The following is a 24,846-nucleotide window of genomic DNA, read 5'->3' on the forward strand; positions in this document are numbered from 1 at the left end:
GGCAGCATGGGGGCAGCAGCCCAGAGCCCCTGGACTTCCAAGAGCTAAGCAGATCAAAGCAAGCATATCTGTCACAATGAGGAGATTTAAACTTCAAGACTCCTTATAAGAAATGGAAAGGGGGGTGGACATTTTTTGCTGTTTTTAAAATTAAATAGGCGGCTAGTATTGTTTTTAAAATTATTATGAAGAACAAGTTTAAGCTTTGTTGTAATATACATTGTTTGCCTGGACTGCTCAAGACATGAATGCTTGTGTAGGAGGAACTCTGAGTTGGCTTCTTAATATCTTCATGCTGTTTCACATTTGATACTCCTTGATGAAACATAAGAGACTTGTCTTATAACACGCTTATTCAAAGTGATACAAGCTACGAAAGTGAGATCTTGGAAGAGTGTTGCCATTTTCATAATGTAATAAAAATACTGTAATGATAAAAAATAATAGTGTGTAATAAGCATGTCATTAAAACAAATTTTATATTTCCGAGATCACTGCTTTTATAATTTATACTCAGGTAAAGGAAATATTCATTTTTAGGAGGGGGTTTGCGAGACTTGACATTTTATTGAAAGGGGTTCACAGGCTGTTAAAGGTTGGGAACCACTGTACTGGACCAAATGCTATTAAACATTTTCATCAATGATCTGGAAATAAATACAGAAATCACTACTGGTAACATTTCTGAATGACAATGAGTGGTGGAGTGGTTAGAACTCATTATACTGAGGACAGTCATACAGAGTGATTGGTATTGCTTGATAAACTGGGCCCATTCAAACAAAAGGTGTCTTAACACAACCAAATGCAAAAAGTTATACAACGAGAAATGTAGGCCACACTTACAGAATGGAGGACTGTATCCTGGAAACCAGTGACATTGAAAGGATCTAGGGGTCGTAGTGAACAAACCACTAAACATGAGCTCCCAGGGCAATGCAATAAGAGCTAACGTGATCCTTGAATGTATAACCAGGGGAATACTGAGTAGGAGGAAGGTTATCTTACCTCTGTGTACTGCATTGGTGAGACCAATACTAGAATACTGTGTACATTTCCAGAGTCCACACTTTGAAAAGGATGTTGAAAAGTTGGAGAAGGCGCAGAAAAGAGTCATAAAAATTGTTAGAGGGCTGGAGAAAATGCCTTACAGTGAGAGACTGAAGGAGCTCTACTTATTTAGCTTATCAAAAAGAAGATAGAGGTGATGATTGCTACCAGTAACTAACTGCTTGGGGAATAGAAATTTGATAACAGAGGGCTTTTCGATCTAGCAGAGAAAGGCATAACAAGATTCAATGTCTCGAAGTTGAAGCTAGACAAATTCAGACTGGAAATTAAAAATTTAACCTTAAGTTAGGTTAATTAACCATTAGAACAATTCACCAAGAGTTATGCTGGATTCTCCATCACTGGAAATCTTGAAATCAAGATTACAAGTTTTTCTAAAAAGATCTGCTCTAGTTCAAACAGGAATAAAGGGAAGTTCTCTGGCCTGTGTTATACGAGAGATCAGACTAGATGCTCACAATGGCCCCTCCTGTCTTTATAATCTCTGAATCTAAAAATAGTTAACATTTGTATATAACCTTACATCTTCAAACCACTTTGGAATCATTAATGGAACTGAACAAATTCTGTTAGGAATGTATGCTATAATCAATTCTAAAGTACAGGATAGCCTTGGAGTTAAGGCACTTAGAATCATAGAAGATTAGGGCAGGAAGAGACCTCAGGAGGTTATCTAGTCCAATCCCCTGCTCAAAGCAGGACCAACACCGACTAAATCTTCCCAGCCAGGGCTTTGTCAAGCCGGGCCTTAAAAACCTCTAAGGATGGAGATTCCACCACCTCCCTCAGTAACCCATTCCAATGCTTCACCACCCTCCTAGTGAAATAATGTTTCCTAATATCCAACCTAGACCTCCCCCACTGCAACTTGAGACCATTACTCCTTGTTCTGTCATCTGGTACCACTGAGAACAGCCTAGCTCCATCCTCTTTGGAACCCCCCTTCAGGTAACTGAAGGCTGCTATCAAATCACCCCTCACTCCTCTCTTCTGAAGACTAAATAAGCCCAGTTCCCTCAGCCTCTCCTCGTAAATCATGTGTCCCAGCCCCCTAATCATTTTCATTGCCCTCCACTAGACTCTCTCCAATTTGTCCACATCCCTTCTGTAGTGGGCGGATCAAAACTGGACACAATACTCCAGGTGTGGCCTCACCAGTGCCGAATAGAGGGGAATAATCACTTCCTTTGATCTGCTGGGTAAGCTCCTACTAATACAGCCCAATATGCCATTGGCCTTCTTGGCAACAAGGGCACCCTCCTGACTCATATCCAGATTCTCATCCACTGTAATCCCCAGGTCCTTTTCTATGGAACTGCTGCTTAGCTAGTCGGTCCCCAGCCTGTAGCAGTGCGTGGGATTCTTCCATCCTAAGTGCAGGACTCTGCGCTTGTCTTTCTTGACCCTCATCAGACTGGCTCTGTCACACAACTCTGATATGTTCAGCAAGTTGCTGCACCTCCTTTTCTGCAGCTGGAAAATGGGGACACCACCACAAATGTCTGGGGGGCACTCAGATATGAGGGTGACTGGGGCCATATAAGCATCTAGATGGACTGGCAGAGGCTGGAAAGGAATGGCCAACTACATGAACCAATAGGGCAAAATTAGTGATATAAATCGAAATAGTTACTGAAGATTCCTGTACTTTTAGAGTATATGGTTTGCTGTAATGTCATTTTGATCAGTGGCTCTCAACCTTTTCAGACGACTGTACCCCTTTCAGGAGCCTGATTTGTCCTGCGTACCCCCAGGTTTCACCTCACTTAAAAACTACTTGCTTATAAAAATCAGACAAAAATACAAAAGTGGCACAGCACACTATTACTGACAAATGGCTCGCTCTCTCTTTTTTACCATATAATTATAAAATAAATTGATAGGAACATAAATATTATACTTACATTTCAGTTTATAGTATATAAAGCAGTATAAACAAGTCATTGTCCATATGAAATTTTAGTTTGTCCTGACTTTGCTAGTGCTTTTTATGTAGCCAATTTAAAACTAGACAAATATCTAGATGAGTTGATGTATCCCCTGGAAGACCTCTGCATACCCCCAGGGGTACGCATACCCCTGGTTGAGAAGCAGTGGTTTTGATGATTTACAGCTAACCAAATTTCACCTCTCTCACACAATCTTAACTTTGTCAGCTTGTTTGGTTGTTGAATTGAACTATGGTGCTTGCTGTCTGGCACCACGTCTCAATCCCAGGCCCATGGGGCAGGCGAGTGGGAGCTGTACCCTCTGCACCAGGCTACAAGGGCTGACAAGGGAGCTGCTGCCAATACCCCGTCACCAGAGGCTATGCTTACTGACTCAGCAGGGTCAGATGACTACCAACAGACTGGTGATTGGACAACATGGTGTGTAAAGCTTCCTCTTCCAGTCCTATCCCTTGTTTGAGCAAATAGTCACTAGGCCACTTACTGCCCAGACTCTGAGACCAAGTCCCTGCCTCCTGCTCCTGCTATCTTGCTTTATTCCCACTATCACACCTCGTCCCTGTTCCAGTGGCCCACACCTTGTTCCTGGTTCCTGCTTCTTTGCCCGGATCCCAGTTGCTGACTCCAGCTTTGACCCTTGGCATGACCTCTCACTCAGACTCTGGCTTCGATTCTTGGTGTGAGCATGACCCCAACACTACTCAAGGCTCTGACCACTGGATCAGACTATGCATCTTATAGGCCATGACAGTTTGCTCAGATCAACCTCAGTCTCCTCCAGGACTCTTCGTTGAACCCCTAGTGGGAGCACAGACACCACCAGGGCTTCTGCTCCATCGTCACTCCAGGGGCCTGTGAATCGGCAGCAGAAGATCACTGCCCTCTAGGCAGAAAACTAGAAACTGAAGGACCAAGTATGACATCTACAGATGAGAAATAGTTCGCAGCAGCAAGCTACCATACTCAGAGCAGTTGTGGGTACCCACTCAGCTTTTCGTACAACACTGGCTCAGATGACCAGCCCCAGAGTGCCTGTGTTGGAGAGATATGATGGGACCTGCAGTAAGTTTCACAGGTTCATTACCCAATGCAGACTCCTGTTTATGCTCCATCCCAAAAATATAGAATCATAGAATATCAGGGTTGGAAGGGACCCCAGAAGGTCATCTAGTCCAACCCCCTGCTCAAAGCAGGACCAATTCCCAGTTAAATCATCCCAGCCAGGGCTTTGTCAAGCCTGACCTTAAAAACCTCTAAGGAAGGAGATTCTACCACCTCCCTAGGTAACGCATTCCAGTGTTTCACCACCCTCTTAGTGAAAAAGTTTTTCCTAATATCCAATCTAAACCTTTCCCACTGCAACTTGAGACCATTACTCCTCGTTCTGTCATCTGCTACCATTGAGAACAGTCTAGAGCCATCCTCTTTGGAACCCCCTTTCAGGTAGTTGAAAGCAGCTATCAAATCCCCCCTCATTCTTCTCTTCTGCAGGCTCAACAATCCCAGCTCCCTCAGCCTCTCCTCATAACTCATGTGTTCCAGTCCCCTAATCATTTTTGTTGCCCTTCGCTGGACTCTCTCCAATTTATCCACATCCTTCTTGAAGTGTGGGGCCCAAAACTGGACACAGTACTCCAGATGAGGCCTCACCAATGTCGAATAGAGGGGAACGATCACGTCCCTCGATCTGCTCGCTATGCCTCTACTTATACATCCCAAAATGCCATTGGCCTTCTTGGCAACAAGGGCACACTGCTGACTCATATCCAGCTTCTCGTCCACTGTCACCCCTAGGTCCTTTTCCGCAGAATTGCTGCCTAGCCATTCGGCCCCTAGTCTGTAGCGGTGCATTGGATTCTTCCATCCTAAGTGCAGGACCCTGCACTTATCCTTATTGAACCTCATCAGATTTCTTTTGGCCCAATCCTCCAATTTGTCTAGGTCTTTCTGTATCCTATCCCTCCCCTCCAGCGTATCTACCACTCCTCCCAGTTTAGTATCATCCGCAAATTTGCTGAGAGTGCAATCCACACCATCCTCCAGATCATTTATGAAGATATTGAACAAAACCGGCCCCAGGACCGACCCTTGGGGTACTCCACTTGATACCGGCTGCCAACTAGATATGGAGCCATTGATCACTACCCGTTGAGCCCGACAATCTAGCCAGCTTTCTACCCACCTTGTAGTGCATTCATCCAGCCCATACTTCCTTAACTTGCTGACAAGAATACTGTGGGAGACCGTGTCAAAAGCTTTGCTAAAGTCAAGAAACAATACATCCACTGCTTTCCCTTCATCCACAGAACCAGTAATCTCATCATAAAAGGCAATTAGATTGTCAACAGATCAAGTTAAAGTAGGGGCTAATATAGAGCCTGCTTACCAGTGAGGCTCTGGCATGGGCCTCTTCCTTTTTAGAACAGAATCATTCAGTACTGACCAACTGGGATTCATTCTTACAAGCGTTTGCCAGTATTTTTCAATGACCCTCACAAAGCCCACACAGCAGAGACTGCCTTACCAAAGTTTCAAAAAAAAAAACCCAACCTGGGGTCAGCCCCTTCCTATGTTGCCAGTACAGATGTTTGGCTGTAGATGACACCTGGAACGCCGTCATCCTCCATCCATTTCGGCATGGCCTTTGTGAAGAACTAAAAGACCAGGTGGATCCCCTCCCCCACCAGTTTAAAAGGCTTTCACAGGCCTGTGCATCCGGATAGGCACCAGACTGCATGAATGGCAACTGGAATGTAGGAGGAGCCCTCCTACCTCACGCACTTACCTAAGGCTCAGCCCTCAGGACCAAGTGAGCTTGTTCCCGCCTATCATTGGGTGAACAAGAGTTCCAAAGATGGGAAAACCTCTTCCTCTATTAGGGAGGAGCAGGGCATACAGTAGCCAAGCGTCCTGTCAAAAACCATGCTAACCTGATGACAGTGAAGAGACTAACTTCACACCCAGTCATGAACCCAAGCCTGGGTACCACCAGGGAGAAATCCTTAGATTATGCTAAACTAGGAGTTCCTCCTCCACCTCCACTTCTACAGATTTCCCTAAAATTGCAGATCCTGCAGGTTGAGCAGGACTTTCCCATACAATGACTGATTCGGGAGCAGGGGACAATTTTATGGATTTTTCCACCATCATGATCTTCCGTCTCTCACTACAACCCAAGGTTACACCGGATGTGGTAGAAACAATAGGTGGATCTCCGCTGGCATCAGGCCTTGTTACACAGGAGACTGCACTGATGGAAGTGGTGACAGGGGAGCACCACAAAGTCATACGGTTTAACCTTATTACCTCCTCACATTTCACCATGACTTTAGGGGCATGCTGGCTTACCACCACAATCACCATATTCATTACCTTCCAATCCAGCTTCTGTAGGGAGAGTTGCTTTCCTGTTCAAGAACTCAAAACCCTAGAAACCAAGACTGAGGGTACCACTCTGGCAACCCAGACATTCCCCACATAACAGCAACCATGTCAGACCTAGAAATGCCAAACCCATACAATGGACCACATCTTCCTGCAAAATACTAAGACTGCCAGGATATTGTCATAGAACAGAAAGCTGACTCACTGCTTCCACACTGTGTTTATGATTGCCCCATTGACTTTCAGCCCAGAGCTAACGTGCTATTCAGGCATGTATATTTATGTCAAAACCAGAGCTGGCAGCGTTAAGTGAGTACCTTCAGGAAAACCTAACTAAGGTTTTATTTACCTCCTCTGCAGGAGCCCTAATACTCTTTCTGGCAAAAAAGACTGCTCCTGAGAGTTTGTGTAGACTACAGGGCACTGAACATAATAACTATATGCAATCAGTACCCCTTACCGGTAAAGCCCAGAGGACCTGGACTGAGTCCGGTCAGCTCAGGTGTTCACCAAACTGGACCTCAGAGGAGCAGGATATCCTAGTTCAGTTTGTAATAGCATATTCAGAGGCTATTTAATTTAATTTTAAATTTTTATATATATATACACACACACACACATATATATATATACACACACACACACACACACATATATATATATATATACACATAATTATGGTCCTGCCATAAATGCAGGGGACTGGACTAGATGACCTCGCAAGGTCCCTTCGAGTCCTATGTTCTATTCCAGTAGTCCAAAAGCAAGTCACGACCACCATGTCCACGAAGTTCTCAAACGATTGCACTAGCATGATTTATATGGAAAACTGGAAAAGTATGCATTTGACCAATCATCCTTCAAGATTTTGGAGTTCATCCTGTCAGCAGACAGACTATGGATGGACCCACAGAACGTGTCTGCAATTTGGGGTTGGGCCAAACACTGAATCATCTGAGACATCCAAAGGTTTGTGGGGTTTGCCAACTGGAGACCCACCAATGCTTTGAACACCTGAAGACAGCTTTCACATCTCAGTTGCTGACTCTGACTTTGACACTTGGCATGACCATGAGTTAACCAGCAAGTTAAGGAAGTATGGGCTGGATGAATGCACTATAAGGTGGGTAGAAAGCTGGCTAGATTGTCGGGCTCAATGGGTAGTGATCAATGGCTCCATGTCTAGTTGGCAGCCGGTATCAAGTGGAGTGCCCCAAGGGTCGGTTTTGTTCAATATCTTCATAAATGATCTGGAGGATGGTGTGGATTGCACTCTCAGCAAATTTGCGGATGATACTAAACTGGGAGGAGTGGTAGATACGCTGGAGGGGAGGGATAGGATACAGAAGGACCTAGACAAATTGGAGGATTGGGCCAAAAGAAATCTGATGAGGTTCAATAAGGATAAGTGCAGGGTCCTGCACTTAGGATGGAAGAATCCAATGCACCGCTACAGACTAGGGGCCGAATGGCTAGGCAGCAATTCTGCGGAAAAGGACCTAGGGGTGACAGTGGACAAGAAGCTGGATATGAGTCAGCAGTGTGCCCTTGTTGCCAAGAAGGCCAATGGCATTTTGGGATGTATAAGTAGAGGCATAGCGAGCAGATCGAGGGACGTGATCGTTCCCCTCTATTCGACATTGGTGAGGCCTCATCTGGAGTACTGTGTCCAGTTTTGGGCCCCACACTACAAGAAGAATGTGGATAAATTGGAGAGAGTCCAGCGAAGGGCAACAAAAATGATTAGTGGTCTAGAACACATGAGTTATGAGGAGAGGCTGAGGGAGCTGGGATTGTTTAGCCTGCAGAAGAGAAGAATGAGGGGGGATTTGATAGCTGCTTTCAACTACCTGAAAGGGGGTTCCAAAGAGGATGGCTCTAGATTGTTCTCAATGGTAGCAGATGACAGAACAAGGAGTAATGGTCTCAAGTTGCAGTGGGGAAGGTTTAGATTGGATATTAGGAAAAACTTTTTCACTAAGAGGGTGGTGAAACACTGGAATGCGTTACCTAAGGAGGTGGTAGAATCTCCTTCCTTAGAGGTTTTTAAGGTCAGGCTTGACAAAGCCCTGGCTGGGATGATTTAACTGGGAATTGGTCCTGCTTCGAGCAGGGGGTTGGACTAGATGACCTTCTGGGGTCCCTTCCAACCCTGATATTCTATGATTCTATGACCTTAACTCTACTCCTGGGTCTGACAGCCCACATTATGGGCTCTGACACTTGCACAGCGCACATGCTTTTGCTAACGTGCACATTGCAGATATAAAAGTAGGAGGATCTTACTGCTCAGCAACATATGTAATATTTGTAGGAGTTTTATTACAGCGTGATCTGTTGATGGATGGAATAGTGTCCGTGTATAAGCAGAAAGGGAATGTTTAATTTTTTGCATAAATATATTGTTTGGTTATATACTGTACTGCACATGAATAATATTTTGTGCTGAAGCTTTACCTCAATTTTTTAATATTTGGTATCAATACTTATTTTGTATTGGAAGCGTACCCATTGAGAGAATGTGCATGTCTATTTTAATACTACAGAAACAAGGTGGGTGAGGCAAAACCTTTTATTGGACCAATTTCTGTTGGTAAGAGAAGTTACGTGTAAGCTCGAAAGCATGTCTCACTCATCAACAGACGTTAAGGCAAAATAAAGCTTGAGTGGATTGTGGCACTTCCCTAGATTCTGAGGCCAAAAGGGACCACAATGATCATCTAGTCTAACCTAATGCATAACACAAGACATAGAATTCACCAAAATAATTCTTCTTATGAATTTTTAAATATGTTATTAGACCTCTCATCGTATAAGAACATAAGAACGGCCACACTGGGTCAGATCAAAGGTCCATCTAGCCCAGCATCCTGTCTTCCAACAGTGGCCAATGCCAGGTGCCCCAGAGGGAATGAAGAGAACAGGGAATTATCAAGTGACCCATCCCCTGTCGCCCATTCCCAGAACCAAAGCATTTGGTTCGGTGCTAGCTGTATTAGGCATTAACACCCTTTCAACCTGAGCCATCTTTTATTGAAGTTCTTTGTGTGGCAGAATACAGTATATAAATCACAGTTTGGATAAACATCACATTTCTGGTGTAATGAAGAAATGTTAAATGAATTATTTTGTCTGACGCAAATTTAATTGTGTAGAATAGTACAAGTCTTGTTTAATACAAAAATAATTTAAAATAAGTAATTATTTCAAAAAGTATAATTTCTACTCTTCAGGCCAGCAAATCATCTTAAGTGTGTGAACTGGTATATTTATTATACAAACTCCTTGTTAAAAAGAGAGTAGAAGGTGTTGTTTATAGTTAGAATAAATCACTATCTTCTGCTACCGCTAATTGCCAGTTCTCCACCAACCTCCTCAGCAGAGTCTTGGGCTCCTTTGGGAAGCAGGAGGTTGCTAGGCAGCACTAGGCTTCTGCAGGTGTGGCAAGGAGCTCTCTATGGCACAGCCAACATTGCAAAACAATTACTAAAAAGTAAAGAGCTGTAAAATGAAGCCTTATTTGGTTTAACTTAATGTTTGGCTAAGAAAACCTATTTCAATGTTATGAAATCTAATTTACACACAGGGAGAACCAATATTATGCTAAGATTTCAGGACAAAGCTGCTTCTGCACATCAGTGCCTACTGTGTATTGTACACATGCAATGACAGTGAATGAAAAAACAAAGCAAAGCCATATGTTTCTATCCAAATATCACACACACAAAACTCAAGCAGCATTAATGTGTCCACGTCTTTGTCCTGAACAAACTCGAATTCATTATGAAGAAACTACAGTGGTGACATCCAATATGCAAAGCATCACGCTGACTTAACTTGTAATCAAAATCTGCCAGCTCCAGTTGCTGTGGCTAGCATACTACACAGTGAAGAAACTGCAACTCACCTCACGCTGACGAGCTACAGATTAATAGTTGTGACCATTATTGAGCTAAAGAGATTTTGCAAAGCTTTGCCGAGTCCCTCCAGTTTTATCAGCTTACTCTACTTGCCATCGTTGCTGCACTCATAGGGTAGTTTCACAACATTCTTTAGGTCCATTTTTATCAGGAGCTAGGACAAGGCATCTGAACACTGGCAGAACTCAACGTTTATTCTGAGATGCTGGTTTTCCTTTCCAATATGGCCAGCTTCCTGGCTGACTCAGAACAAGATAGTATACAAAGCCTCCTCTAAGATTTTAGGCACTTGACCACTCCAATTTGGATAGAAAGGACTATGAATACTTATGATCACCATACACGTTTGCATATAGCACTTTATAAACAAGGTGTAGCCATTCCAACGTAGTACTTGAGTCCAGGTCTCAACATGAACAGCCGCACAATACACACTATTGTTATGTCGCTTTCCTCTCAATTTAAATGGAGGCTGTGAAAACATATCAGCATCCTGCTCTTGGAAGCGGTATGGTCATCTTTATGACTTAAAGCGCTACAATTTGAAGAGAATCATTAAAAACAATTTGTAGCGTGCATGTCGCTTATACTTTTGCTTAAGTGAAATGAGACTCAAAATAGCGTGAAACAATTAAAATGGAAAATTAAATAGTACAAAATCCCACTTACCCTTCTTTGAACCAAGGTGGTTTTGATGGATCTCCATCATCTTGACCCTTAAATAATGAAAAAGAAACAAAGTTAGCTTCCAAAAGAAGAGAACCTGAAATAAATCAGCAGGATAAGGTTTGGGGAGAGGTGTAATGGAGCACACTTCATGCAGGTAAACGCACACAAACACTCCATTTCCAGAAACACCTCAAATGACTGCAGCAAGGCGGGACAGGTCATGGGGATACACAAACAGTTGATGGAATCTCATCAAACACCTAAAGAGGGACCAAAAGAGCCTGTTCAGTGCACTCCCCTTTCAAAAGGAGTCTCAGAAGAGCAACTCCAGCCTTCCCCACCCAGCCAAAGAATTCCTTATCGCTCTAGATCACCAGGAGTACATTTATATTTGAATATTATAAATTAAAAACAAGCTGTAAGAAATGCACAAATGAGGGACAGAATGAAGCTACAAACATAAGTGATCTTGATTTACTTAGCAGGGGAATACCTCAACCTACTGTGATTTTATTCATGCACAAATATAAAGGCCTTCCTAATCCACAAAACAAAAACTTCAGTTTGCTGTAGAACTCCACCTTTAAGTTAATGTGCAAAAGCTTTGTACTCCACAGGGTATACAGGGACACTCACTTTTTAATGAGGTGCCCAGCTGAGAACCAGGACAGCTGCAATCCCTAGGCACAATGGGGTAAACTATGGTCAGGTTTTCAGTATCACATCTGGCTTGTGTCAGTTCAAGCCACACTCTTACAGTATTCAGAGTAATACTTACAGTAGTGTAAGGAACATACATTTGTGGGCAAAATGTCGTTTGACTTTGCTTCTATAAAAATTCCTCAATGGAATGACATAAGAATTGAGAAGGATTTAAATATTTATTATGTACCTAAAAGGACCAGTAAAATTTGCTGTGCAGAGAGAAATTGTTTACTGTAACTATATCTGGAGAAAAAAGGTACCTTTATTGTCTGTTGCTAACCAACTCTTGGGGCTCATGCTAAGGTTGCCATGTGTCCAGTTTTTGACTGGACTACCCAGTCGAAAAGGGACCCTGATGTAGTAGTAACATAAGCCTGAAACATAAGCCCTTGTATCAGAGGCTGGTATGAGGCCTGAGATAAAGTAGTGGTCAAAGCTTTGCTGATATAAGGCAAAGTCAGGCTGTGAGCAAGAGGAAGGCCCTACTCACAGATTTTGGCAAGAACAGGGCTGATATTGCGAAAATGCACATTCCTAAGAGGTGCTAGCAGAGAGCACACATGCAAACACATTGCAGAAGGGTGGTACCAGAACACCCCAATACCAGCGCGTTCTCCAAAGATAATAGGAACACGCTGACCCCTCCTAAAGATAAGGTCTGGATGACAGTGTGATGGGTGGAAACTGGCTATGTCAGAGTGGGTCAACTAACTACCTCAGAGGGGTAATATGTAACTTGTTTGTAACTGATGTATAAAATGGAGTCTCAGAGGGAGAGTCAACCTAGGGGGGAATGGAAAGTCCTGCTATTCACTGAGCTGCGTCCATTGTCACGGGCACACGTCTTAGTATCCTTGTAGAGTCTGCCAGCTGCTATTACCATGCCTTGTCGACAATAAACCTGGCTGGGCGCCTTCGTATCTTAACGGATCCTGTGGTCATTGGGCAGTTCGACTTGAGGTCTGCTCTGCCAACTATCTGTACAGAGCTGGGACGGCACACAGAGAACACACACATGCAGGCAAACATCTAAACGCTTGGCAGCTCCAGTCAGCACGGCTAACAGGGCTGCTAAAAGTCTGGTCTGCAGCACAGTGGGGGTAAGGCAAGCTCCCTGCCTGCCCTAGCTCCACTCGGCTCCTGGAAGCAGCCGACATGTCCCTCCAGGTCCTAAGTGCAGGAACCATGGCCAATGGGAGCTGCAGGGACGGCACCTGCGGGCACAGGCAGCACGCGGGTGCGAGCAGCACGCAGCGCTCCCTGCCCCCTGGGCGTAGGAGCCGGATATGCCGGCTGCTTCCGGGAGCCGCCCGATACAAGCACCGCCGGGCCAGAGCTTGCGCCCCAAACTCCCTCCCACACCCCAACCACCTGCCCCAGGTCGGAACCCCCTCCTGCACCCTAACTCCCACCCCAGCCCTGAGCCCCCTTCCTGCACCCTAAATCCCTCATCCCTGGCCCCACTGCAGAGCCCACATCCCAGCCAGAACCCTCATCCCCTCTCACCCCCCAACTCCCTGCCCTAGCCCAGAGCCCCCTAAACCCCTCATTTCTGGCTCCACCCCAGAGCCCACACCCCCAGTGGGATCCCTCACCCCCCCCTGCACCCTAACCTCTTGCCCCAGCCCCGTGAAAATGTGTGAGGTTGGGGGAAAGTGAGCGATGGAGTGAGGGGGTGGGGCCTCTAACAAGGGGCAGGGCAGAAGTGGGGCAAGGGTGTCCAGTTTTGTGCGATTAGAAAGTTGGTAACCCTAGCTCATGCCCTTCCAGAACTTCATCTTCAAAGCTGAATAACTACTTTCTAATGGTAAGATTGGGGTATGTGGAAGAGATCGTAACATTTAAGAGTGATTATTTTAGGTCAGTATGAATCTTAATTTGCTGACAGTATATAAATCACGTGTACAGAAAAGAAAAACATAAGTGTAAATCATTATCTGTGGAGATTGCAAAGATGGTTAGTATAACAGGCACCCTTTCTCTAAAAGTGGGTGTCCTCTCCAGAATCCACATCAATGTAAAGGGACATCTGTCAGCAAGTACATTCCAGTCAAATAATGGATAGAAAACAGAGGACAGCATCAGAAAGGAATATTCTTCTGTTTCTTTCCTGTGGGCATAACATAGAAATTATGGACAGAATCACATACTTATGAAGAACCCTCCATGGAAAACCTGAAGGTACTGAGAAAACATAGCGAGTTTCCACTCAGTTTGAATCATCAACCTCTCAGGGCGAGAAGTCCAATTTCCTTACTGTTATTTATTATTTCTATAGCTCCATTGGCGTGCATGACACTGTCTAGACAGAAAACAAGACTCCTATCCTGAAAAGCGTACAGTCTAACTTGGATTAAACAGATGAAGACAGGATGGAGGCAAATGTTGCAACAAAGTCAGACAGTTCAAACTAAGTTTGGCACATGCCTTGCTCATTCCATTGATTTAAATATATATATATAAGTTTTAATGTATCCCAACTTTGACGATACATGATTGTGAAGGCTTGCAGAACAAGCAAGAAGCAGGAGCTTTCAGCCCTACTGAAATCTGAAGATCAGTGGAGTTTCCTCACAGATCTTGGGGCATTTGCAGAGAGAAGGAGCATTCCTCTGAGGGGGCTATACCTCTTCACAACTTCCTGGGTGCCCCCGTTGAAGCCATGCCATCCATACCCTCTCACCTAAGCCATACCTCTACAGTCCCACTGAGGTGATCTGACAATGCAGAGTGAGGACACAAGGGGACCATAAAAATCTAGAACACAGTATAAACAGGTATTTCCTTTCAAAGCGGAAAAACAGAGTACAGGAATAATTCCCACACTTTTCCTATAAACTTCAGGAGAAGATGCAATGAAGCATATAGTTAAATCAATAGGATTGTCAAGCCCGCTGAAGATATGAATTTAATGTTCTGGTAGCAGTAACACAGGAGTGAAAAAGCAATTTTTCCGCTGGAATCAAGGACCAAATGTGTTAAGTGCAAATTAACAGTGGTTTATTGCTGAAAATAACTTCTCAGACACAGAGAGTGGTAGAAAAAGTATTTGACTAGCTCATCAGAGGTGTACTAAATATAATTAGCCAGTTTTCAAGAGATTAAAACACCAGCATAGATAGTGTCCAGAATATTTAATATTTCTAAAATCTGCCTGACAATAAGGGATTGGAAGCTGCATTTCCTGCAGCTAGGATTAGTTGAAGTTAGACTTCAACTCAGGAGGTGCTATCACAGCAGAGAGAGAACGTAACATATCATAATATACCCTACAGCACCTAGTGACATTTTGCAGAGAGTTACATTCGCCTGTCGAGGGCAGAGATGTCAGATTGCAGTGCTGTTAGAGTGGAATTACCACAACTGATGAGCGCTGTCCCTTGAGCCTGGCAGTTTGTTGTCAGAAGGTAGCACTGCACCTTTCCCATGAAAGGGAAAGGGTTCAGCAGCCGGCCACGGGCCTGGGCCAGGCTGCTAGTTACAAGACAGTTCGAGTCAGTACAAAACACTTAGCCCTGGTCTACACTGGGAGGGGGTGTCGATCCAAGTTATGCAACTTCAGCTATGTGAATAACGTAGCTGAAGTCGAGGTACTTAGGTCGACTTACCGTGGTGTCTCCACCGCAGTGAGTTGACTGCTGCTACTCCCCCATTGACTCTGCCTGTGCCTCTCGCAGTGCTGAAGTACAGGAGAGCGCTCTGGGATTAATTTATTGCATCTAGATTAGATGCGATAAATCGATCCCCGCTGGATCGATCGTTGCCCGCGGATCCGGCAGGTAGTGAAGACATACCCTTAGGGTTTGGCGGACAGCAGTTGTTAGCTCACAGAACAGACTGCAGCTAAGGCAGCCAGACCTATCTCAAAGCCAGGAAGTCCAATACTCAACAGGGTGGGACCAGGAGACAAACTAAGTGACAAAGGAGAAGGCGGTTCCAAAGGATGGCTGGTATTTTAGCCATTGTTTCTCATGAACCAAGCAGGAAAGGAAAGAAAACGTGTACAATTTAACACCCAGAGTATCCACAACCAAAGCGTTCATACAAAACCATTCAGGAATTATTTCTAGTAAAAAAAATTCAGCATTTCTGCCATCCTTACTTTCCTTGAGTTGTCCCTCACTCCTCAAGAAGCAACTTGGACTACTGAAAGCTAGGAACCACTCATCACTGAAAGGGGTGCAAAATCCAGCCCGACTATTCATTTAAATCTGGACATTATCTTTTACTATTCATTTTGGTAAAGTGTATAAATGTATGATAATGTATTTCAATAATGGAGTCTTAAACAGTTACTCAAGTACATAAAACTTGAATCATTACATCCCTGTTCATTTGGTTCTATACTTCTCATACTGACAGCCAATAATTTTACAAACCTGGGACCTGGTCCACCAAATACTTACCAGGTATAAGAGTAGCAGCCGTATTAGTCGGTATTCACAAAAAGAAAAGGAGTACTTGTGGCACCTCAGAGACTAACCAATTTATTTGAGCATAAGCTTTCGTGAGCTACAGCTCACTTCATCGGATGCTGTAGCTCACAAAAGCTTATGCTCAAATAAATTGATTAGTCTTTAAGGTGCCACAAGTCCTCCTTTTCTTTTTGCGAATACAGACTAACACGGCTGTTACTCTGAAAACTGTAACAAGAGTGATCAGGTAAGGTGAGCTATTACCAGCAGGAGAGCTGGGGGGGGGGGAGGGGAGGGAGCCTTTTGTAGTGATAATCAAGGGGGGCCATTTCCAGCAGTTGACAAGAACGTCTGAGGAACAGTGGGGGTGGAGGGGGGGAATAAACATGGGGAAATAGTTTTACTTTGTGTAATGACCCATCCACTCCCAGTCTCTATTCAAGCCTAAATTAATTGTATCCAGTTTGCAAATTAATTCCAATTCAGCAGTCTCTCCTTGGAGTCTGTGTTTGAAGTTTTTTGGTTGAAGAATTGCAACTTTTAGGTCTGTAATCGAGTGAGCAAAGAGATTGAAGTGTTCTCCGACTGGATTTTGAATGTTATAATTCTTGACATCTGATTTGTGTCCATTTATTGTTTTACGTAGAGACTGTCCAGTTTGGCCAATGTGCATGGCAGAGGGGCATTGCTGGCACATGATGGCATATATCACATTGGTAGATGTGCAGGTGAACAAGCCTCTGATAGTGTGGCTGATGTGATTAGGCATTCTTACAACTACAATACCTACCTGCTGAAGTGAAGAAACAGATTGACAGAGCCAGAAAAGTACCCAGAAATCACCTACTACAGGACAGGCCCAACAAAGAAAACAATAGAATGCCACTAGCCGTCACCTTCAGCCCCCAACTAAAACCTCTCCAACACATCATCGAGGATCTACAACCTATCCTGAAGGACGACCCATCTCACTCACAGATCTTGGGAGGCAGGCCAGTCCTTCCTTACAGACAGCCCCCCAACCTGAAGCAAATACTCACCAGCAACTGCACACCACGCAACAGAACCTCTAGCCCAGGAACCTATCCTTGCAACGAAGCCCGTTGCCAACTGTGCCTACATATCTATTCAGGGGACACCATCATAGGGCCTAATCACATCAGCCACACTATCAGAGGCTCATTCACCTGCACATCTACCAATGTGATATATGCCATCATGTGCCAGCAATGCCCCTCTGCCATGCACATTGGCCAAACTGGACAGTCTCTACGTAAAACAATAAATGGACACAAATCAGATGTCAAGAACTATAATATTCAAAAACCAGTCGGAGAACACTTCAATCTCTTTGGTCACTCGATTACAGACCTAAAAGTTGCAATTCTTCAACCAAAAAACTTCAAACACAGACTCCAAGGAGAGACTGCTGAATTGGAATTAATTTGCAAACTGGATACAATTAATTTAGGCTTGAATAGAGACTGGGAGTGGATGGGTCATTACACAAAGTAAAACTATTTCCCCATGTTTATTCCCCCCCTCCACCCCCACTGTTCCTCAGACGTTCTTGTCAACTGCTGGAAATGGCCCACTTTGATTATCACTACAAAAGGCTTTTTCCCGCCCCGCTCGCCTGCTGGTAATAGCTCACCTTACCTGATCACTCTCATTACAGTGGGCATGGTAACACCCATTGTTTCATTTTCTCTATGTATATAAATTTCCCCACTGTATTTTCCACTGAATGCATCTGATGAAGTGAGCTATAGCTCACGAGAGCTTATGCTCAAATAAATTGGTTAGTCTCTAAGGTGCCACAAGTTATCCTTTTCTTTTTTACCAGGTATAGTGCTTACTACCACACATAAAACCATGGGACCACTTACAGTAGTGAACACTACACCCAGTAGCATTTACTTAAGCTGTAACTCACAATTCTCCTACCAACCAATAACCTTGATTTTTAAAACCCATTTAATCTTCTATTCCTCGTAAACATTGCATCAATCAAGTTATCAGCATAAGTGAAAAACATATTGATATGTAAAACCACCATACATAAATGGTTGAAGAAGCACCACGGTTAAAATTATTTTTTTAAATGTGTCCTTACCTGTGTATAAGTACGTTAAATTATTAACATTGAAAAAAAATGCCAATGTCTAAATTTGTTTTTGTAAGGATCAGGAGGACGAAGACGCTAAGATAGGAGTGACTGTGTCAGTACCCCTACCGAACCTCCGAGTGTGTTTTCAGAGGCATTGGTGAGCTCAGACTGAGCAAAGTGGTCACAGTTATTAAACACTGGACCAAGATTCCAACTAACCTGACTTGATCACTCACGCATTTTTACACATGATGTTCAAAGTTACAGAAAAGCAAAAGGTGACTATTTCATCCACGCCCCCTGTATCTGCAAAGAAGCTTCACCATAATGTAACAATGGCATTAGCTTAAGCAACTGACTGAAAGGTTGCCATCCCAGGGGCAGCTGGAGGATAACCAAATTCAGGCAATTACAATTCTCTATGTGGCAGACTCAGCAGCCTGGCAGGTATCTGATGCTTTTACATGAAAGGAGGAAGATGACAGAGGATTTACCTCAGAGAAAATGTTACATACGAGACATTTCGTTTTTTATTTGTCATGTGCACTAATATGAAGCAGTTGATACACACGTGACTAAGCTAAAGCTTAAAGCTCAAACTTCTGAATTCGGGGAACTATGACACCTCGGGAGATTTGTTCCACATACAAGCCAAATGACCATGTGAGGTTCAAACTGCTGCAGGAAGCCGGTTTTGCTCAAGACACAGAAACTAATGAAAAGCAATTCATGCAACGAGTACCTAGCCCACATGGCACTGACTCAAAAAAACCCAAAGTGAGACATGAAGGAAACCAAAATGGCAACTGAAACAGGAATGAAAGGTTTTTAAGACAGGCAGAATTTCCTCTGCACTCGAAGTTAAGAATACACGCTAAGAAATTGCATAGCACTCCATGAAAAACTCCATAAATGCACTGGGGGTAGGGAGAGGAGAGAGGGGAACAAACATTTTTCAAAGATTTATCACACAGTTAAACCCAGTACCGTCTGTGTACTTGAATGGCAGCAAGCAGTGATGCAAATCTCAGCATAGGTCCTGTGACTGGAGAGCAAACTGTTTCAGATTAGCAAATACATCTAAGTACAGATGGCACAGTTGTATCCTTTACACTGTATATTGGAACACAAGACACTGTAATTCCAAGGAAAATATACAGCACAGTAGCCAAGGAATCGGTATAGGAATCTACAGCAAACCTGTATTCCAGTTCATGTAATATTGCTTGAGCCCAGTGTTATTACAACCCATAAATGGTAGTTTCAGCTTTTAAATGCAATAATTATACAGAAAACATTGAGAGATTAATGAAGTGATGCTAGTGATGAAGAGTGTGGACTGGAACCATTCACTTTGTCAAGAGGTGCAGGAAGTAAATGGGGTACTAGAAAACACTAGATAAAACACTTACATTGAACCCACTTACCCTTTGCTAATGTTGCACATGTATATACGCACACAGATCACAGAGTATCATTCAGGAATCTCTCAATCTATAAAGTATGAATATTTTTTCCTTAGGAGGTAACCCGCACTGAACAGACTCTTCTTTGCTCATACACGTTATTAGCGATTCCTCTGAAAACCAAAACATGCTAAACTCCGGAAGAATCTGAAAGCCTCAGCTGAAGCAACTGGTTACAATTAGACAGGGCATGCACACACATTGGAGCTTCAGAAAAGGAGGAGACACACTGGTTAGAATATACAGTATGTATAACCTGAAGTTCTCCTCTACTTCCTTCTGCAAAAAAAAGGGGGGAAGGAGAAGAACAGAGTTAGAGTAGATTTCTGCCATGGACTTTGCGACAGAACTTTGAAAAGTGGAATAAACCTTTGCCGAGAGTCCAAGAGCTGTTAGTGTGGTGGGAAGCTTTTCACATGCTTGTCTGGAACATTTACATACTAAGGTCTATTTAGCTAAAACATGGATAATTTTTAGTTAGAGCTTTAACATCAGGGTTCATGTTCTTATGCATATTAAATTGTTTTTAAACAAACAAAAAGGCTTCAGTTCCCTTTTCATTAAAAAAAGACAAACTTTTTCATAATCCGATTTTCTTCTCAGAATTTTGTATCACACACTTTACATGCTTGCCTGGCGGATAAGGCCAAAGAGGCAAGACCCTCTTAAACAGTCCCAGGGCGATTAGTCTGGACTTGACATACTCCTAGGATAAGTCGATCTTCTGTTATTAATTGTATTTAGATCAAATGCCTAAGCAACAGCAGGCTGAAGAAAATCAAGAGGGGTAAAATGGTCCCGTTTATTAAAACTGCAGTGAACATTTTTCAAACTTGCATTTTTCACCTACTGTTTCCCCCTGACGTAAGGTTACTGAATTTTGCCTGCAAGTGCACCAGCACAGCTTCCCCAGGTAGTGTTGACCTTGCTGGAGAGGCCCTTTTATCTTTTCCATAAAGGCCATTTTCAGTTAGGTGGCACCATCAGCTATTAGCATATTGCCAAAGGTTGGCTCTCGTGAATGAGCCACTGCAGAGTCATTACGCTATGAAACATATGCAAATACACCTGTATGTGTGAACATGGGGGAGTGAGAGAGTGCGTCCATCAGTCCTCTGGGTTATTTACCAACGTTCCTTCATATCCCTACCTTTCTTTCTACTCTTTCCCCCAATCTTCTCCTAGCTGCACTTCTCCATCCCTCTTTCATCCTCTCCCTCTCACCTGAAAATAACACTAACTCATACGGCCAGTGCCTCCTACCTCATACAGCTAACAGCAACAGAGCTCCCATCCCTACCTACACACCCAGCATGAGACTTGCAACAATGATTCAGAGTTCTGCAGGGTAAGCACCATCTCATTGCTCAATACATTCTGGGGTGCTTGCAAGCCCAGGAAGCATTACAAACTCAGAATCTCTGAGAACCCGTACACCTGGTGTGCTTACAGAGAGAGCGTGCAACCACAAGGAGTGGCAGTGCAATGAAGCCAGTAAAGATCCCTTCCAGCAAAGATGGGATGGAAGCTTTAGGATGTTTGGGTACAGTGTTCCTCTCCCCATGCCACAGCAGGCTAGAGCTCTATCCTGGAGGACAAATATCTCTTTCAAAATGGGGTCCAGAATAGCAGGCAGTTACCACTTTCTCAGTCTTTTCAAAGATGCTGCCATTTTCCTGCATAACTTGTATTACTTTACTACCAGACAGCGAGCAGGAATTTCACACGTACACAGATAACTTGCACCATTTATCACAGAAAGAAGGTGCATTTCTTATTTCTCTCCCCTCACTTCCCAGCTTCTTCATCCTAATGATAGAACGCATTCTACATCAGAGGGTTTAGGTAGAGCCTAAGGATGGTTAATGGGGTCTGCAACAGCCTAGTGCTGGCCTTTTCAAGGCAGGCTACAAGATTCATCTGCTTTCCCTGGCTTTTCTAGGACTGGTTTCAGAGTAACAGCCGTGTTAATAAATTGGTTAGTCTCTAAGGTGCCACAAGTACTCCTTTTCTTTTTTCTAGGACCGTGGCTAGGCACTTTATAAACGGGGGAAAATAAATACTGAAATCAGGAAACATGCTTCCTCCTCTCCTAATTTTTCTGTTAATCAGAAAATGGCAACAACTGTGTAATGAGATATTCTTGGTCACAGAAAAGCTGAAGCTTCAAGAGGAATTTCTTAGAGAGTATACTCCTTTAGGTGACTGTGTATTTATACATTTGATTTAAAAGACCAAAGTCTTCCTTTCTTCCTACCCTTTCTTTTTTGTCTGTCAGCAGAAAATAGCAGTCTCCATTGTGTAAATTTTACTTTGTGACTTTTTCTAAGCAAAGACCATTTCTGTTTTTAATAAGATTTTTATTTTATGAAAAAAAATCTGAGGGTTTCCTACAGCGAAACTAGGCTCCCAAAAATAAAATAAAGCAGTACTGTACTTTAAAAGACCATTCCAACATTAGTGAAGTTTTGCAAGAGTCACGCAAACTTTTAGAGATTATTTGCACTTCTAGTTCACAGTGATTTGTAGGTATACAAAGAGACATTTCACAAACCTTACAGTGTAACAGTTCTTTGTCTGTATGAAGGAACCAAATGACTTTAGAGAAAACAAGCACTAAGTCAAGTCCTCATAGCAACTAGGGGCAATCAGTTGAATAGCTAAAACAATTTGTAAAATTGCTCTATATAGGGTGTAAATTACATATGTGTGATCACTAAGAGTATTAAAATAGACAAGCTACTTTTAACTTAATCACTGAAAGTAAAGTCATTTTATGCAAATGACCAGCAAGAATGCAGCTAAAACTTATGCTTTTAGCAGAGTTTCTGGATCAGGATATGTATGGCTACAAAATCAAAATATTGCAACAGAAAAATTTAATGCACAGACTTCTATACAGTTTTCAATTCAAATAAAATGTTAATTTAGTTTTAGGCTATGTTTGAGCAACTACCCTTGATGGACTAGCTAAAAAAAATCTGTGTGTGTAACATCATTAGAGTCTTCACAAGCATAATATTCAATGGCGTTTTTATCTTAATGTTGACTTTATGGAAACCAAGATGGACACCAGTATGATCATATGAATTTATCCAGCTCCTTGAATCTGCATCACAAAACACTGACACAGTATCTGAGATCTTCACAGGCAATGCACTGTAATACACTGCAACAGTACAATATTATTACCCCAGTTTTCAGGAATGATCCTGGTTGCCATAAGCTGGTGGCACAAAGTATATTGTATTGCTAAAATGTCATGAAAGTTTAAAGACATTGGGCCATTCCGAAATATCACACCTGATCCGCTAGTAATCTGACAAAACTGGGATAACCAATTCTAACAGCTGGACTAATTTGTTGCTTTTACTGGGCCACAAAGAGGATAACTATATATTTTATACACATAGAACTATTAAAAAAATTTTATTACAGGTTGCAAAATCAAGCACTCAAAGGTTAGTAAATTCTAGAATTCAGCTCTTTAGTGCACATGCATTATGATACAGCCTCTAATTACATGATCTCAAATTATTTTTTCTACAGGAACAGTGCCTCGTTGAGTACACAGAATGGACCAGGTTCTGGACATGAATACAAGGTATGCAGTGAAGGGAAGCTGTTGCCTGTAGGACCCCTGCCTCATTTGCCATAGAAGATGGAATGTGGGTAATGAATAAGACAGGGGATGGAAGGAGGGGAAAGGATGGTTTCCCAGTTAAGATAACTAAAGGCTGCCTTGGAATACTGGATTCTATCCCTGTCTCTGTCACGGAGTTCCTCGTAGACTTGGGCAAATGACCCTTTTTCTTTTTGGTTTGGTGGACAAACAGAATTTTTTTTTAATTTAAATTAGTTTGGGGCCTACCCAAAATAAAATGTTTTTTTTTTCTTCAGTGAACCAAAAAAAGTTGTTAAAAAAATTGTAGGGATGTCAATTAATCAGTTAACTCACGTGATTAACTCAAAAAAATTAACCACAATTAAGAAAATTAATCACAATTAATCACAGTTTCAATTGCACTGTTAAACAATAGAATGTATAAGTAGGGGCATAGCGAGCAGATCGAGGGATGTGATCGTTCCCCTCTATTCGACATTGGTGAGGCCTCATCTGGAGTACTGGGTCCAGTTTTGGGCCCCACACTTCAAGAAGGATGTGGATAAATTGGAGAGAGTCCAGCGAAGGGCAACAAAAATGATTAGGGGACTGGAACACATGAGTTATGAGGAGAGGCTGAGGGAGCTGGGATTGTTTAGCCTGCAGAAGAGAAGAATGAGGGGGGATTTGATAGCTGCTTTCAACTACCTGAAAGGGGGTTCCAAAGAGGATGGCTCTAGACTGTTCTCAATGGTAGCAGATGACAGAACGAGGAGTAATGGTCTCAAGTTGCAGTGGGGGAGGTTTAGATTGGATAGTAGGAAAAACTTTTTCACTAAGAGGGTGGTGAAACACTGGAATGCGTTACCTAGGGAGGTGGTAGAATCTCCTTCCTTAGAGGTTTTTAAGGTCAGGCTTGACAAAGCCCTGGCTGGGATGATTTAACTGGGAATTGGTCCTGCTTTGAGCAGGGGGTTGGACTAGATGACCTTCTGGGGTCCCTTCCAACCCTGATATTCTATGATTCTATGAATACCAATTGAAATATATTAAATATTTTGGATGTTCTTCTACATTTTCAAATATAGTGATTTCAATGACAACACAGAATATAAAGTGAACAGTGCTCACTTAATGTCATTTTTTATTACAAATATTTGCACTATAGAAATGATAAAGAAATAGTATTTTTCAATTCACCTCATACAAGTACGGTACCATCTCTTTAGTGTGGAAGTGCAACTTAGATTTTTTTTTTTTTGGTTACATAACTGCACTCAAAAACAAAACAATGTAAAACTGAGTCTACAAGTCCACTCAGTCCTATTGCTTGTTCAGCCAATTACTGTTCTGTGACTTTCCAGGACCTCCGTGACTTCTGCAGTGGCGACCCAAGGGCCGCCTGAGCAGCTCGGGCAGCCCTTGGGCCAACTGCAATGGCCACTGCTGGGGCAGTTTCAGGCCCCCCAGCAGCAGCAGCAGTTTGGGTGTGGGAGGGGGCTCAGGGCTGGGGGTTGAGGTGAAGGATGGGGTAAGTGCTCTAGGCGGCGCTT

The 24,846-nt window shown here is 43.0% G+C and overlaps 1 protein-coding gene across 9 annotated transcripts in view; it reads right to left on the minus strand.

The window, feature by feature from the left end:
- UNC13B (unc-13 homolog B) overlaps positions 1-24,846 on the minus strand; it is a 390,473-nt gene that overhangs the window by 153,116 nt on the left and 212,511 nt on the right. For 8 of the 9 annotated variants that reach the window (XM_073343305.2, XM_073343304.2, XM_073343298.2 and 5 more), the window contains one exon: positions 10,994-11,040. In XM_073343305.2, the coding sequence (XP_073199406.1) occupies positions 10,994-11,040 (47 nt within the window). Of the gene's footprint in view, positions 1-10,993; positions 11,041-19,945; positions 19,969-24,846 lie in introns of all 9 variants that reach the window. The other variant, XM_073343306.2, reaches the window with a different exon arrangement.

Source organism: Lepidochelys kempii, chromosome 5 (genome assembly GCF_965140285.1).
Source record: "Lepidochelys kempii isolate rLepKem1 chromosome 5, rLepKem1.hap1, whole genome shotgun sequence".
Classification (NCBI taxonomy): domain Eukaryota; kingdom Metazoa; phylum Chordata; order Testudines; family Cheloniidae; genus Lepidochelys; species Lepidochelys kempii.